The sequence below is a fragment of the Triticum aestivum genome, chromosome 2A (assembly GCF_018294505.1).
Source record: "Triticum aestivum cultivar Chinese Spring chromosome 2A, IWGSC CS RefSeq v2.1, whole genome shotgun sequence".
NCBI classification, from domain to species: Eukaryota; Viridiplantae; Streptophyta; class Magnoliopsida; order Poales; family Poaceae; genus Triticum; species Triticum aestivum.
This window is the reverse complement of record NC_057797.1, coordinates 613,953,677-613,969,962: the sequence shown is the minus strand read 5'-3', so window position 1 is coordinate 613,969,962 and position 16,286 is coordinate 613,953,677. Positions and strand designations below refer to the sequence as shown.

The 16,286-nt window shown below is 49.4% G+C and overlaps 1 protein-coding gene across 1 annotated transcript; it reads left to right on the top strand.

The window, feature by feature from the left end:
• Positions 1-6,556: 6,556 nt before the first annotated feature.
• On the top strand, positions 6,557-10,522 carry LOC123189754 (uncharacterized). Its single transcript, XM_044602246.1, has 7 exons — positions 6,557-7,097; positions 8,349-8,446; positions 8,557-8,645; positions 8,726-8,806; positions 9,575-9,619; positions 9,698-9,812; positions 9,959-10,522. Exons 1-7 carry the CDS (start codon positions 6,557-6,559, stop codon positions 10,043-10,045), a joined length of 1,056 nt encoding a protein of 351 aa, XP_044458181.1. The 3' UTR covers positions 10,046-10,522.
• Positions 10,523-16,286: the final 5,764 nt, after the last annotated feature.

Sequence of the window (16,286 nt, the reverse complement as noted above, 5' to 3'; positions counted from 1 at the left end):
GCTCCTTCCTTCCGGGTAGTTGTCATCTTGGTCCTTGTGGATGGCGTCCATGGATTGGAAGTGGGGAGACTTGAGAATCCCCTCCCTTGAGATGGCTTACTATTGCCTGTCGAGGTTCATCCATGGAGAAGAGAAGACTCCTGAGAACACACACACACACAAGATAAGAGAAGGAGGCTGTAATCATACCACATCCTATCTATTTTCAAGTTATAATGCAAACAGAGGATGTATGAAACAAAATCTACAGGAGTAAAAAGGAGATACCTGATTAGCATGGCTTGTGAAGGATCTTGGGTCTCTATGATGGAGTGAATGTGTCATAAATCCAACTGTCTTGGACGACACCTCCTTAACATTACCAAGAATACCTGCAAAGGGTGGATTTGATGAGCATAGAACATTGCCATGATTTAAACTTGCAGATCGGTAAATGCTGACATGCGCATGGCAGCAACCAAATTAAATCTAGCAATAATTATATCTTGCATAGGCAATTCACATGACCAGGTAATATATTGTACACCGACAACATGAAACATGTGGCAGTGCTGGCCTTGAAGATTATCGATAGACTGCTCTCTAGATAGAATCAGTGAGAGAAAGAGAGAGTACATTGCAGAGTGGCGAAACATAGTTTCTTTCTTTCAGTAATGCTAAGATTGACATGAATGCAGATGAACATTTTTAGTTATAACACATTCGTTTATTCATAAGCATCACATGATAATAACATGACAAAGGAAGCATTCACCTTGAATAAATCAATCAGAAAGCAACATTCATTTGTGTAATACTGCAGTAAGCATCACAAAAATTTGATAAAAAGGAAAATACGTAGATATATGCATGCATATGAACCTATTATAAACCAAGTTGATTCTAGCATGGCTATCTGTTAACATTACATCATTCAATAAAAGAGATCAATATTACGAGTTCAAGAGAACAATAGCCTTATCACCAATGCACAGTGTAATGCGTGCATCATACCAACGACCATAGCCAATGACTAAGCACAACCTGTTTTTTCTTGCGGCTATAGTTCTCTGAAAAGACCACCCTTGTTTTTTCTTGTGGCACGAGCACCGGAGATAGAACATATTTTATTTATATGGTCATTGCACAAACAAATGTTTTCCAGTTGCATTCAGAATTTTTATTAGATCTAGATCATCATGTTTGTTTATGTTCAGGAATTAATCCAAATGTGCCACCATACTTTAGAAGCTACAAATGTTCAAATTTCAATCTTGTAAGCAGTAAGCAGCCTATAAGCAGAAAGCAATCTCGGTTTCAGTTTGAAATTAGCCACTCAAAGATACAAAACACAACTGATATCCTAGAAAGTGTGTAGACTATTTTGCGGTTAGGCACTGAAAAAATAATAGAATGAAGAGGAATTAGAAACGTGACCTATGTCCAATCAATAATTATTAGAATGAAGAAATTAGAAACGTGGCCCCTTCTAGACAAAGGTATATTCTACACTAAGAACATACATCTACACTAAGAACACACAATTGAACAAAGAGGAATTAAGCATTCGTTACTCCAGTAATTATCCCCAATACCAAAATTGTAGTTAGCTGTATATAGGTAGAGATGAGTAGGTTAGAAGGAAGAATCTCTGATGTAAGTGGCAAATGTCTATAGTGTACAACCTATTGTCACACCCAATTAATTAAACAATATAAAGAATTGAAGTAGCGAGTTCCTGCAAAGCACAGACTACCAAATTAGATGTAAATAGTGTTCAATCAGAGATGCTCCGAGGTAAAATATGACAGTTCCCTCAACTTATTTCCAATTGGCGGATGGAGGCTGGCAAAAAACAGAAGTAAATTCAATAGGAAATTCTAAACCTCGCAGGTTTGAAAGCCAAGCTCATTTGAAAACAAAGGTGGGAATGAGCGCTAATCTCGACCCTCCTGCATAAGCGTACATGAACCCCAACACAAGCTTGTCACTATAATCACCACTTCTGTGTTAAAAAACAAAAAAAATGCAAGGCACGAAAGGGAATGCTCTAGTTCTATAGAAGCGACAGGACCACGATGGATTCAACAACCTATCATGCCAATGGTCAACACACAGAACTGAAATGTACTATCACTTCCGTACAACTGAGGGTTTAAAGATTAGACTGCAAGTACACAACATACAAGGATTTAACTTTTTCCCAAAATATTTTATGGATTTATCAGTCAATCCACAAGAAGGGTAGCTTTAAACCCTAATATTCTTATTTTATTCTCTGTAATAAATCCAATCAAGCAATTTATTTTGTAGCATTGATCAAGTACTTCCTGTAAGGAAGCATACATGGTGGTTCAGTCTGGCACATACCACAGTAGGACCTAATTGGTCCAATTCCACTTCCCCGCTAGTCGCCTTTGGCAAACAAACAAAAGGCAAATCAATATGACATTCATTTAATTAAACTAATCAGATAACGTAGCTTTTATCTATGGACGATTTGGTTCACCTCTTCTCATAGCACTTAAGAATGAAACTGAATACTTCATCCAATGATCAATCCAGCTACCATGTCTAGCTATGCTGATGGTGATCAAGTTCAGAACTCTCATCATCTCCTAGAAACAGAAAAAAATTCAAAGAGACGCTATATGCACAGAAGTTTTGGCAAGATAAAAGTTTCAGGCCTAAGGGCATCTCCAGCCGTTCGGCCCCCCAGGGCGCCTAAATAGAGCGGCCTGGGGGCGTGCCGGCGCTAGTTCGGCCCCTGGGGGCGACCTAGCTCCCAGTCACGCCCCCAAGCGCCGGCCTCAGGATGCGGGAAATTTAAACTTGGTCGTTCCCGCTCTCAAAAGATGCCACAAATCCGGCGATCGGACGTAGTCTGGCGTTACAAAAAATAGAGCGCCGCACGCCGCAAGTTCGCGTGCGCAATGATTCACTCGGCGGGGTCGGCTCCAGGCGTTGGCGGAGTCGGCGTGCGCGGGCTCGGCGGTGTCGGAGCTGCTTCGGTGCTGGGTTGTGTCGGCGCGGCTTCGGCACTGTTGGGCGGCGATGTAGAGGCGTCGTTCGGGCTTGGCGTTTGTGTGGTCGTGGGCATGGGAGCTTGCGTCGTCGGCGTCGTCGGCTTTGCCATCTGCATCTGGTTCAGGATGAGGCCGCGCTCCGCCATGTACCACGCCCTGAGCTGCTCGTCGTTGCTCTGGAGCATGTCCGCCCCGCCCATCAGAAAAGCCATATCGGTGTTCCTCTTCTTCGCGGCGACGTTCGTCCGGAGCAGGTCAAGCTTGATGGCGCTGTTCTTCATCAGCGACGACCACCGCGCCTCGGTCTCCTCTTCACGTAGGACGGCCCTGGCCTGGGCGTCGGCGAGGCAATGCTCGATGGACTCCTGCACTCGCGCGGTTGCCGCGTCGACATTTTTCCCCTTCTTTGCCAATTTGTGGCCGTCCGGCCGCCCCTCTGACGCGCCCGGAGTCGTCGCGTCCGGCTTGTATGTCTCCTTGGCCTTGTCGAGGGTACGTCGGACTTCCGCCCACTTCTCACACTTGTCAATGCGCTTTGTAGACGTGGAGGTGCTTGAAGTCGGCGTCTTGGTTGTCGCACCGATACATGGTGAACATACGTAGCAGCTGCGCGGAGGAACAAACAGTTGGCGGGCGGCGGGCGTTGACGACGAAGAGATGCGGGCGAACGGCGTGCGTACCTGATCCTCAACGCTGGCGCCGCTCTCCGGGCGAGCCGCGACCTCCTCGACGATTCCATGCCATTTGTTGCACGCCAACTGGATACGCCCCCAATGGTTCGCCATCGCCTTGGAGCCGCGCTGCATGTAGACGCCTTTGAAGTACGGGTCGACGAGCTTTCGCTCGTCGAACTCGGCCTTGATGCGGTCCCAGTACGTCTCGAAGCTCTGGTTCGTGCCGGTGGTCGGGTCGAGGCAGACGACTTTCCATGCTTCGGCGAGGCATTCCTCCTCCTTGAATGTCCACTTGATGCGCGCTTCGCCTGTCCTAGCCGCCCGCTTCTTCTTCTGGCGCCCCTTCGTCGGATCAGGAGCTGGCTCCTCGTCCTCCTCGTCCTCGTCCTCGTCCTCCTCCTCGGGTTCCTGCGCTTTGTGCGCGTCCTCGCCGTAGACGTAGCCGAGCTCGGCCTCCATGTCGCCACTGAGATCCACTACCTCGTCCTGGGTTGCGAACCCGGGAGACGCGGCGGCCGCGGTCGATCCTGTCGCGATGATGTCGTCCATGTCGGCTCCTGTGTCGTCCGTGTCGCCGAGGTGCGAGAAGGGCAGCGGCCCACGGCGGAGATGGGGCGTCGGTGTGGTCGCGTAGGCGGCGGGCGACGAGTAGTTGTATGGAGGGTACTGCACGCCGACGAAGGCGGGCGAGGGTGTGCGCGTCGCGGGGTGGCCATGGGGAAAGGTCACGTTTGGGTTGAACACCCCGTGCGCATCGCCGTCGGCGTAGCCGGGCGACGACGATCCCCATGGAGATCCGACGCCTTGCTGTCCCCAGGGCGCGTACTGGGCGTGACTGACGACGGGTGGATTCATCATCCCCGCGTTGTCGCGGGCCTTCTTGGCAATGGCCCTGTTCCGCCGGTCGGTGGTGACTGCGTCGCGTCGCTGAACTTCCACCCTCCACACGGCGTTCGACATGCCCGGTGGCTTCGATGGCGGTGCCCTCAGCTTCCTCTGCTTCGGCTGGGCCACGGTGCCAGTCGTGGTAGCCGCCGCGCGCGGCATGGCGTACTTTTTCGGCGGCATGGCGGCGACTGGAAGGCGAGCTGAAGGGTTTTGGCGGGAGAAAGGGAGGGAATGGCGGGAGGAAGGCGAGCGAGCGGAGGAGATGCGAGGGAAAGCGTCAAGAAGCGGCGGGAAAAGGCCCTCGGGTCGCTGCCAGGGCGGGCCCACGCGCCTTTTTCGCTTGTGCCGGCTCCCCAAGCACCCCCAAGGCGCCGGGTTCGGCCTGAGTCCGCCGGCACCAGTTTTGGCCCGAGCCGGCGAAAAATGGGCTTCTGGGGGCGCGACTGGGCCGTTTTTTTGGCGCCGGCGCGGCAAAATCGCCTGGGGAGGGCCTGTTGGGGGCGCGGCTGGAGATGCCCTAAATATGATTCTCTCAACCTTTGTTATTTCTGAAAATCTGCATTTTACATTGATTAAATATTACAGTACACGACTTATGACAGGCAGAGAGGAGTGCAAATGAGAGGAAGGGCCTGAGCTTACCTCTCGGCGTAGTGGAACAGGCAGAGGTAGAGGTAGACGGGACGAGCGTCTTCAGCTCAAGCGGCTGCGCCACCATGTTCTTGACCGCCTGCGCAGCAAGCACACACGCACGCAATTCAGTCACCGGAATCCGGGTGAGACAAGACAAGAAGAGAGGAAGGGGGCGGACCTGCGGGAAGAGGTAGGAGACGTCAAGGTCTTGCGCGATGAGGGCGAGGAGGTGTTTCAGTGCGTCGAACTTGTCGCCGTCGGAGCGGGATGCGAGGAGCGCCGAGACGGCGGCGGCGTTGGGGTCGCCATAAAGGTGTGTGTCCGTGGCTCCGTGCCCATCCGCACGCCACCCATGATGTCATCTGCTGGACCTTGACGGATCTGATGTGAAGGAGACGGGGACGACCAGGATCCGTTCGTCGCAGCCGGCGTCAGCGGCGAGTGTGTTGGTGGTGGCCGCTCGCCTCCTTCCGACCGCCTTTTGGTGCCTGTGGGATGTGATTCCGCTGCTGCTGTTGTTGTAGAGGCAGCCTTCGGGCTGCTCCTCCTTCCAGAGGAGCAGCCGCGGGAGACGCGGACAGGAGGGCGGGCCGCGGCGATGGAGATAGCGGAGCGCTCCGCCTGGATCTCCTCCTCCGCGGCGATGGAGATGGACAGGAGAGCAGGCCGCCGCGATGGAGGGTGAAGGAGATGACGAGGACGCCCACTCGCCGTCGCGCAGCACGGCGGCGTGGTCGGAGGAGAGGAGACGCGAGACGGCGCAACACGCCGCCTTGCCCTGCTGCTGCTCCTCCCCGCTCCCGCCGCCGCCGTGCTCCTCGTCCTCCCTCCGTTGCTGCTCATCGTCGTTGGGGAGGGAGGCGGGGGCTTTGTTGCGGTGGATCTGGCCGCCGACGGCGTGGGAAGGCGGGTGGCGGCGGCGATGTGGCTGCGGGAGGCGGGGGGAGGAGAGGAGGCGCGCGGGAAGGAGGGAGGGAGGCGGCTGCGGGAGGAAGGGAGAGAGGAGGAGGCGGCTAGGTCTCCGCCGGAGCGCCCCCCTTTTATACCCCCACCACGCGAAATGACCAAAATGCTCTGGTGGGGGCATGATATTTACATTTTACTACCATTACTATTCATTCCAGCAGTGCAACTCCAGATCCGACGGCCTAGGTTTCTCCAAATCTTGATCCAACGGACGAAAACACATCAAAGGAAACGATCCAACGGCCGAGAGTCGCTGAGCTCTGAGAAGGCTCGGTGGAACATCCTTCTTTTATCTTTTGATGGGCGCAGTAAAGAACCGAGCAACGAGCGTGTGTCCACGTGGGCATCAGGGGCTGGCGAGGGCACTGTTTTGTCGCTCGATAATTTCTGATGGGCGCAGTAAAGAAGGCCTCACACACGCGGCCCAACCCCGCACTCCACGCTCTCTCCATCCCCACACGCAACCTCTCCTCTTCTCGTTTCTCCTCTGCCTCACCGCCGCCGCCACTGCTTCCCCTTCACCCCTACCTCACGGAAAACGGCGGCGATGAGGAGGGTCGGCGCTTGGCGCATACCCGCGCCCCCGACCGTGGCAGCGTCCTCGCGGGGCCAGGCTTCCCGTCCGCGCCGCGACGCCGCCGGCAAGGAGGCCTGGGCTCGGACAGCCTCCGCGGCGTCGAGTGCGCCGGTGAGGTGTCTGGGAACCGCGTGGCGGGGAACTGGCGCTGCTTCTGGTTGTGGGTTCCGGCGACGCCAAGCCGTACATCTGAGCCGCCGCCTCCAATTTGTTTCCTCCATGTTTCAGCTCCAGGTGTCACGTGTGTCCTTCATCGGCTATCCCTCCTTACGGTTGTTGCCGCGTCCGCCTGCTGCGGGTCCTCCGTGTTCGTGACTGTTGTGTCGGCGTCGAAAGAATTTCTCCTGCAGTCAGGTATCGCTCCCAACACAGGCGTCTTTTTTTTGGGGGGTCGATCAAGTTTTCCCTTGTTGGCTACCGATTTCATACGAGCGCCATCACCATGCTGATTGTGCTACTGGTAGGGCTCTCAGTTGGGTTGAATTTCAGCACAGACCCTTTTTTTTGCAAGCAAGAACCGATGAGCCTAATTGAAATAGTAGATCGTTGGAGTAAAGCTACATCCGTTTGGTTCCTGAAGGAATTAATCAGCTGGTTACATAGTATTTAGCATCGGCCTACGGTGCAGGATTTGTTAGATTTATTTTCTGTGTAATTTTTATTTGTCCAGTAAGAATCAGGTTAGTGTTGGTACCGAGAGAAAAATAAACGACCCACAAAAATTAATGATATGGCCGTGGTGTTCCCCAGTTTGGTGCATGCCAAGGAAGGAAGTCCTGTATTTAGACCTGATCTTGTAATTATTTTGGTGCCTGCCCAGAATAGCAGTGTGCGCTCATGTGGTAAGTACAGTAAGCCAACTCTGGTAGCTTGCTTAGTACTGGAAAAGGAATAAGCAGGTTGTGAGATTCCTAACAACCCTTTTTGTGTTGATCAAATTGGTGATATGTGCTAGCTGGGTATTAATAAAGATTCTCTGGTACTTTTTTGTGTGAAGTCTGTGTTTCTCAGTGTCGTTGCCTCGTGTGTTTCCGGTCTCTTCTGCTTTATGAATGAGATGGTTGTCATCTCCCATTCACGTTGGCCGCTTGGTCATGTGCGACTGTATAGATGGTTGTTGGTGTGATGTTGTTCGTTGGTTTGTTGTTGATGTTAATCTGCTTATAGCCTGTTTGTTGTTATGTCGTGGCAAGATGTGCTCTCGATGTCATGTTTTATTTTGATTTTTTGTGGTTCTAGCCGGTGCTTAATTTTTGTCCACGTATTTATGGCTAAAGTCCATGCATACATACTCATGGATTTGATTTTGTGCTATGGCCCTTGTGAACAATCAAGCTATCAGGTGAGAATCGATTCGTGGCTCTTTATGTGGTTCTTCGGACTCACACTCTGTTCCCTTTCTTTTTGTACCTCCTATTTATGGGCTCACTTTTGTTCGTGAGTCGATCAAGGACCAGATGGGTGTCTTGTGCTCATCTCCGGATACGGATCTGTATCCTTCTCTGTGTAAGGAGAAGAAGATGAAGTGATATCATTTTCTTCGTGGTTGCTGTTATAAATTTTGCTATAACAAGGTAGCTCATGTGTTGTATTCCTGTTTGGTAGACATGTCCTGCTTCCAAGGATTGTTCTTCTGCTCACAGGTTGCATTCCTGTTGCTTCACAATGTTTGTATTTACCATATTACTCCTCAATGCCATGAGGTCAGTCATCATCATATGTTCCTCCATATTTAACATAGTCATTTACTATTCTGTCCCTATTACCTCCAGTTCTTACATGTTTGTCTTTCATGGCATCTGTTGTCTTACAGTTGGGAGCAGCTCCAATTCCATCAGATGTACATGAGCTATATGTTGATAAGCTCGCGTATCAGTTGGCGGATGTTCTTGATTTCTTCAGGTAATAATTGGCTTCCTTTTTTTGTATTCTGTTGGTGCCTAAAGGAGTTCTCTGATGTTATTGTGTCATTTCTCTTGCAGTTTAGGGTCTGTGATGTGCATGGGTGTCACCGCCGGTGCCTATATGCTTATCTTCTTTGCAGTACGTGTTTGCACGATTAGGTATTAAAGCTTGCTATTTGACTTTGGCTAACAATTTGCTTTATATATTATCCTAGACAAAGTAGAGGGAAGGGTTCTTGGTCTGGTGTTGGTTTCACCTCTATGCAAAGCCCCATCTTGGAGTGAGTGGTTGTATAATAAAGTAATAATTGACACTTCAGTTTCAGCCATGAATTGTCAGTGCCTTATTTCTTTGTGTATACTGGCACTCTGGCAGTACATTATATTCCATTTTAACCTCAAATACAATGTCCAGTTAGGCAATTACTAACTCCTATTTACTAATACAAGACTTTAGATCACTACTTTAGTGATCTAAAAGGTCTCATATTACTTTACAGAGGCAGTACTTCACATATAGCATAATAAGTTGTAGTAGACACAAATAGTCGGATAACATTAGTCGATTCGCAAATAGTTGGACAGATTAACTAATTAAAGAGAAATAATTCTGCAGTTTTGCAAACCACATGTAAGACAGAAACAGATAAAATTGGGCAACAGGTACATGACAGATTTACTAATCAAAGACAAATAATTCTGCAGTCGACAACATCCACGGCACAAGAGCCGTCAAACATGTCCTTCTAAGAGGATATCCCTCTTGTGCTTAGCAAGTTGGGACCAAGCGACAGTTATCTCCACCTTAGAGTCATCAATCTCACATATCGCTCGACTTATGTTGCAGTATTTGGTCCTGAACCTGACACTACCTTGTCTAGCAATAGCATCACCAGACTGTGAGTAGGCTTGTATGACAAACTGCAGGCTTTCTTCAAGTTCTACAGAAACAACATGCCTTGACAGATCAAGGTAACCATCCGAGCCCATTGGCATTTCTCCACCATCATCAGAACGATGAGAATCAACCAACACAACTTGCCTGGATAGGGAGTCCGTAACTTCCTGTGGTGGCGAGGAGCACATAATCCGTCCGCCATATTCAAAAGGCCAAGGCGCCCCTTCAACAACACGCGCACTCAAGATAGTAGCCTGGACTGTTTCTGTAAGTCGCTCATAGCTAAACTCTACTGTGCAAAAGCTGTTGCTGGAGAACGTGGTATGTAAACCTTCATGGTAACCACCGGCGTAAGTAAAGCAATGACTCATCAATGCTCTGTCGCGAGACCTTGATGAGCCCTTTACTTTCAGTTGGACTTCAAAATCAACATGGTACACAGCCACAATTGCACGGGACAGGCCAGTCAAGCGCAAAAAAGGATCCTGCAGGCATCATAATCATCATTATAGTTGAATCGAATGAACGAATGCACATGCAGGAAGAAAAGGGGGAAATTACGAGAAATACTATGTAATATGGTACATGCCTCTGGAGTGAGTTTTTGGCAGTTTTCCCTTCGCCAAGAGAAGAGAATGTTGCGGTTGTAGTCCACGGCATCTCGGGCAGCGACAATCCCATAAACATGGAGTGGCAACTTCAACTTTCCATCTGTTCCAACAATCTTCACGGAGTAGATTTGCAAGGTGCTCACAGTGCGAGCAGCATACGGGATCAGTCCCGGCGTGCAATATGTAAAGTGCATAGGACTCAATACGGCTGCAGCAGCAAGTTAATCCAAATGTTAAGACATGTTGTAACATCAATTATTTACTTACTCATACAAGGAAAGAAGATAGGAAGGGACGAATCTGACTGTGTTGCCATTGTTTTGGAAGACTAATAAGATGAGAAGGAATCGACGGATTTTATGTTTACTTACTCCTGTCTTCGAAGTTACCGCAGTCGTCTCCCTATGCAGATTCCCAGCCTTTACGCCCTAAAGCAAACAACTTGTCCGCCATCTCCATCTCCTCCGTGTCTGATTTTGTGAATTCCGTCTCCTCCGCCTCCTCAGTCTCCTCTGCCTCGTCCTGAAGTGAGAAGGGGATCGGGTCCATTGTGTAACAGCTCGGTGTGTCAATTTGATCATGCTCCTACCTCAGCGCGTCCTTTTGATCCTGCTCCCGGTCCTTGCGTAAGCCAGCTTCCATCTCTAATAGCTCCTTACGGAATTTGTTATACATCCTTACACCCTTCGGAGTCATCTCCTCATCTTCCTCCTCCGCATCCTCACATTCGAGCATCTCGTAATATTTGCACAAGTTGGGCATACCATTCTCATCGCAATCCAGCACCATCCTAAAGCTTGATTTTTTGCCTTGGTCCATCATCCTCGAGGCATGCGTCTCCATGCTTGATTTGCTTTCGTTACTTGATTGGCCTTCACTACTTGATTTTCCTTGGTCCATCATCCTCAACGCACGCGTCTCCGTGCTTGATTTGCCTTCGTTACTTGATTTGCCTTCATTGCTTGATTTTCCTTGGTCCATCATCCTCAACGCATGCGTCTCCGTGCTTGATTGGCCTTTGCCCACCGTGAGATCAATCATCTCCACGTACTCCACAGTACTCTGGTTCTCATAACAGTGCACAGTCATCTGGTTGGAAAGACCACTTATCAGATCTGCTGCCACAAAATGTTCATCTTTGTCATCTGTCATCTGGCTATCAGCAGCCATCTGGTGCGTCTCCATGTTTGATTTACAAAGGTCCATTGTCAAATCTGTTGCAGATTCATCCACCTCTTCCTTGCTCCTCTGGTTAAGACAGTGGGTGCTGGATTTGCCTTTGTCCACCTGATCAGTCATCTCCACATGCTCCTTGGTCCTCTGGTCCTCAGCATATTGGTCAGCCGTCTGTTTATCAGCATTGCAGGTATAATCGTATATACTCCTGGAGATGTTCAGAAATCTATACGCAATGTGAAACAGATTGGAGACATCGTAATAGGAGGTTTTGCCCAGAATAGATGCCATCTCGTCGCACAAGGCCTCCGCCTGCTCCAATATACAACTGACTTGGCCGTTTACGCGCCCCCCCTCGTCCTCGCCACCGTAGGGTAAATGCACATGCTCGAAGTTGGATTCGAATCTGGAGGCTGGTTTGATTCTCTCCGAGTCGATCTCCTTGTGTTGGCAGCGCTCGGGCATCTGCTCGGAGATGCAACTGACTTGGGAGCTCACACTCTGCGTATCGGAGTTGGGCAGATCCATGCTCTCCTGATCGGCCATGATCTCCTTCTTCTGCCCGACCCTCGGCACTGCAGAGAACTTTTTACGCCTCCGCGGCACTGTGCGTTTGACCTCCGGAACCTCCTTGCCAACTTCTGGCACGCGATCTCGCTCCTCAGGGACGTGATTTTCCTCACCATCTCAGGATCGAGCGAAAGAACGTCAGACTGCTTCTCCCTGAGCAAGTTCACCAGGGACGCAATCTCCATCCTCAGGATCTCTGCTTCGGAGAAAACGCCAGGCTGCGGATCCATCTCTTCCATCGCCAAGTCACGAGGCGTCAGCACCTCGCCTCCCCCGCCTCCAGCCGCCATCGATCTCTCCTTTTTGGGGATTGAGATTGCTAACCAGGCCTGCCGCTAGTATGCTCGCCGCCGCCGCCGCCGCCGCACTTTAAGTTAGGGTTTCTACTAAACGAACACGGGGGACGGGGCGGCGGACGTTTACGATTATTTTTTTTGGAAAGGAACACAAATACATTCCATTACAAAAGATTGCTGGCGGCGGCCGCGACCAAGCAGGACTGTGCCTGCCAGGCGTGCCGGACACATGGAATGAGCTACTGTATGCCTCACTGCTTCAGGCAGGCAAAGGCTGGAGATCATCTATATCTATATCTATATCTATATATTTATATCTATATTTATATCTATACCTATTATTAAAGGAAGATGATATTCTTGATTTCTAAAAAGAGGTGATATTCTTGGTTTTTTCTCGCTTAGTTAGTTGGTCCTACGTTACTTTTTTTCTTTGGTTTTCATCCGTGATGCGTCATCCGTATGTGGTCTTCTGCCTGGTTCCTACGAGGTGGGATTATTCGATACTGTATCGGCCGCTGCACCTTACCTACTCCAAGATTTGAGAAAAAGTTCAGCCCAACCAAAAGTCCATTATAAAAGAGGGTTCGCGTTGCTGATCGGTACATAGCTAGCCTCAAGATTGATCAAGCCAGCGTCATGGTGTTACAAAACATGCGTGTGCTAGCCAAGAAATCCATCCAGCAGCTAGCTAGCTTGGCACTTAGGATCCCAGTCAATACGTATGTCGTATGCGTGTATCCTCAAGATCGATCAAGCGGGCATCGTGGTGTTACACGAGCGTGCATGTCCTAACTAGCCCAGGAATCCATCCAGCTAGCTCTAGCTAGCTTGGCACGTAGGATCTTCAGTCAATACGTATGTGTGTATTGTTAGCCGAAAGTACGGGCCGACGAATCGCGTCGTATATGTACATCAGAAAGTACTCGCTCAGTCCGCTCCGTTCGAGGTACCACGGCATGCCCATGGTGCCGGCCTCTAACACTGACGAAAACATGGTGTCACAGCGAGATGCGAACCCAAAGGTCACAGCGGCGGTGCCCAACAGCGATAGCAACGTCCGGCATCCACATCCATCGCTCGTACCCGCAACTCCTCGACTTAGTCCTGCACTACTCAGGCGCCATGTCCTCCTCGACTGCTCAGAACCCTGCTTTGATCGATCCTAGGATGCCCAGCCTCGAAAATATATATTAGAGCATATGCACCCAGGCCCTCTCTATCTAGCCATTCATGTCCTGCTTTAAGATTCGTGCAAATACGTTTCTCTTTTTTGTTTCTCCCACATAGAATATATCTTGAAGTTCAAACCTATGCAGCGTGGCAAAGCTTTCTGAGTAGAATGTAGGATAAATCGTTCAGACTTTTTTGTCAAACATAAATATACAAAATACGTTTTGTTTGATTAAAAAATCATATTTTTAGTATTTACGTCGGACAAAAAATTCTGAAAGATTTATCCTAGATTCTAATTAGAAAGCTTTGCCATCCTGCATAGGTTTCAACTTCAAGATATGTTCTATGTGGAAGAAGCAAAAAAGAGAAAATTTCATATAGAAACTTAGTTGTGTCACACGGATCTTAAAGCAATATTGGAGAGCTAGGATAGCAGGGCCTGGGTGCATATGCTCTAAAAATCCACGTCCTGCCCAGCCTAGATGTGTGCCTCTGTACTATGACGAATCTGCCACACTAATTTTTGCTATATGAATCGGGATTGGGGAGGCTCCGGCGCTGCACACGAATAGGATCATGGAGGCGACAGCGCTGGTCCACGAGTAGAGGATCGTCGAAGGAGGATGTGCGGTAATGCATCACTTATACGTAGCAATCTATTGTACTAGCCTGGTTAGGGTTAAAACCCCACCTTGCTCTTTCACATATAATCTGACCAGTTTATATACGTACGGTACGACATAGAGAATCAACAAGCAGCCTGAAATCCAGAAGGGAACAAAGAAATTACTCAGAAGGAAAAAAATAAATAAATTAACTCGGTAGAGGAAGAAGCCTCGGAAATCAGTAAAGACAACAGCAGCAGCACAACCGATTGCATCACTGGGCTACTGCTTCCCTTCACATGTTGCCGGCCGGCGTGGCGAGGCAGAGAAAGAGGGATTGAATGAAAGGGGTGGAGTCGAAGCAGGACAGAGGGGGTGGAATGCTGCTGGAGATGGAGGTCGACGACGCTATGCGTGGTTGCTCAGCCGATGGTTGCCATGGGCGCCAGTCTCCAGAGGAGAGCTGCAGAGGAAAATAAGGGTGCAAGGGAAGAGAGGCCATGTAAGGAGAAGAAGAGGGAAACGACCTAGGAGGAGGGGAAGGAAGGGAGCTTGACGGGGAAGAGCGGCGGCTCGCTGTAGCGGGCGACGTGCCTTCGCGGCGGCGACGTGGGGATCGAACGAAGGGACTGACCGGGGGATCGAGCAGACGCTCTCCCCTAGAGCCTAGGGTGGTTAGCGGGGGTGGTTGCAGCTGGGCCGGTTCAGCCAGTTTAGCCAATTAGGGCCGGCTGGCACTATTTGGGCTATTGGGTGCTGCTGCGCCCACTGGGGCCGGCCCACCGCGCAGTGCTAAACAGATTCCCATTTTTCAGAAAAGAAAAATAGAGGAACAGATTCCCCTCAAATAATTTCTGATTGAGGCAAAAATTTGCATGTGGCTACTCTCACATATATCAAAGCTCCACAACTTGAATTGGAGAATAGGCCAGGATTAAAAAATATCTAGAAACAAAAAGGATTTAAATTGCAAGTGTGTTTATGTGTAATTTCCATATAATTGAGTAATTTATTTTAGCTCCCTAATAATATTGGGAAGCTAAGAGAACCATCATGTGAATTCCTTCAATTTAAATAGATCAAAGATCCATGCAATTTTTAGTTCAAGTTGAGGGTTTGAACAACCTCATTACAAGCTAAAGCATCATGACATGATGCAGTGGAAAATAAATTAGAACAAGTATTATAATAATAATTATGGAAAGATCAACAAGCTTAAATATGTGAAGATGTTGCACGAGCTTGGAGTGCGATACGAGATGTGTGTGTATTTTTTAGAGAATACCTTCTACTTGAAATGCTTGTGTTTGGACCAAGTCCAAATAATGCAAAAAATGCATTTGAATATTCAAAAATATCAATTCAATATCCACACATGCATGCACAACAATAATAGACATTAAAACATGATATCTATTTCTTTTATACCTCGACATGCGCTTCCCTGCCCCACCGTGTTGTGCTGATGGGTGTTTTAGTGGACAAATCAATTTTCTTTCCGTTGCAACGCACGGGCATGTGTGCTAGTAATAGGATTAGGATGGTTACATGATGAGAAAAATTAACTGTACGTCATCAAACTTGAGCCGGGTGACAGTTTGGTACCACTACTTCAAAATACCTTAACTACGGTTCACATACTTGCGCGAGGGGTTCACTTTGGTCCATTTGTATGATTTCGTGTATGTATTTGCTGACTTGGCCGAGTCAGCGGCCGCCAGCTCGCTTTGACCGACACGTAGTCGATCCGGGGGGTTGCAAAAATGCCATGACCATTAAACCATCCCACCTGGTCGGACCGCACCAGCTCGTTGCCTCCCTCTCCTCCCGCACCCGCTCGCTGTCTCCCTCTCCTCTCGCACCCTCTCTGCTCGTCGTCCCTGCCGAGGTCCTCCGAGCTCGTCGGCATCGACGACAGCTCGATGAGCACGTCGTCGAACGCTGAGCTGCCGCCGTCCGTGCCGTTCGGGAGGGCCCTGCGAGACGTCCCTCTTGCTCCTACGCGTCATCATGATGATGCCTCGCCACCCCTGTACGGTACATCGCCGTCGCCAGCAGCTCTGGTGCTCGATCTGTATAATTTAGCTCCTGTAAAGAGTTCCTGGTGGGATCAATTGCGCGTACGAGCTAGGGTTTGGGCTTTTGTTGTACTTTCTGACGGATTGGGTGTGGGTGGTAGGGTTTTAGCAATTCTTGATGAACTTAGTGGCAGGCCAAAAAATAGGGTTGCGTCCTATGTTAGGATGGGGGATTCATAGTTGTTGTGGTGTTTGTAGAGACCTGGAGTGGTTAGGGTTCTTTCTTCCC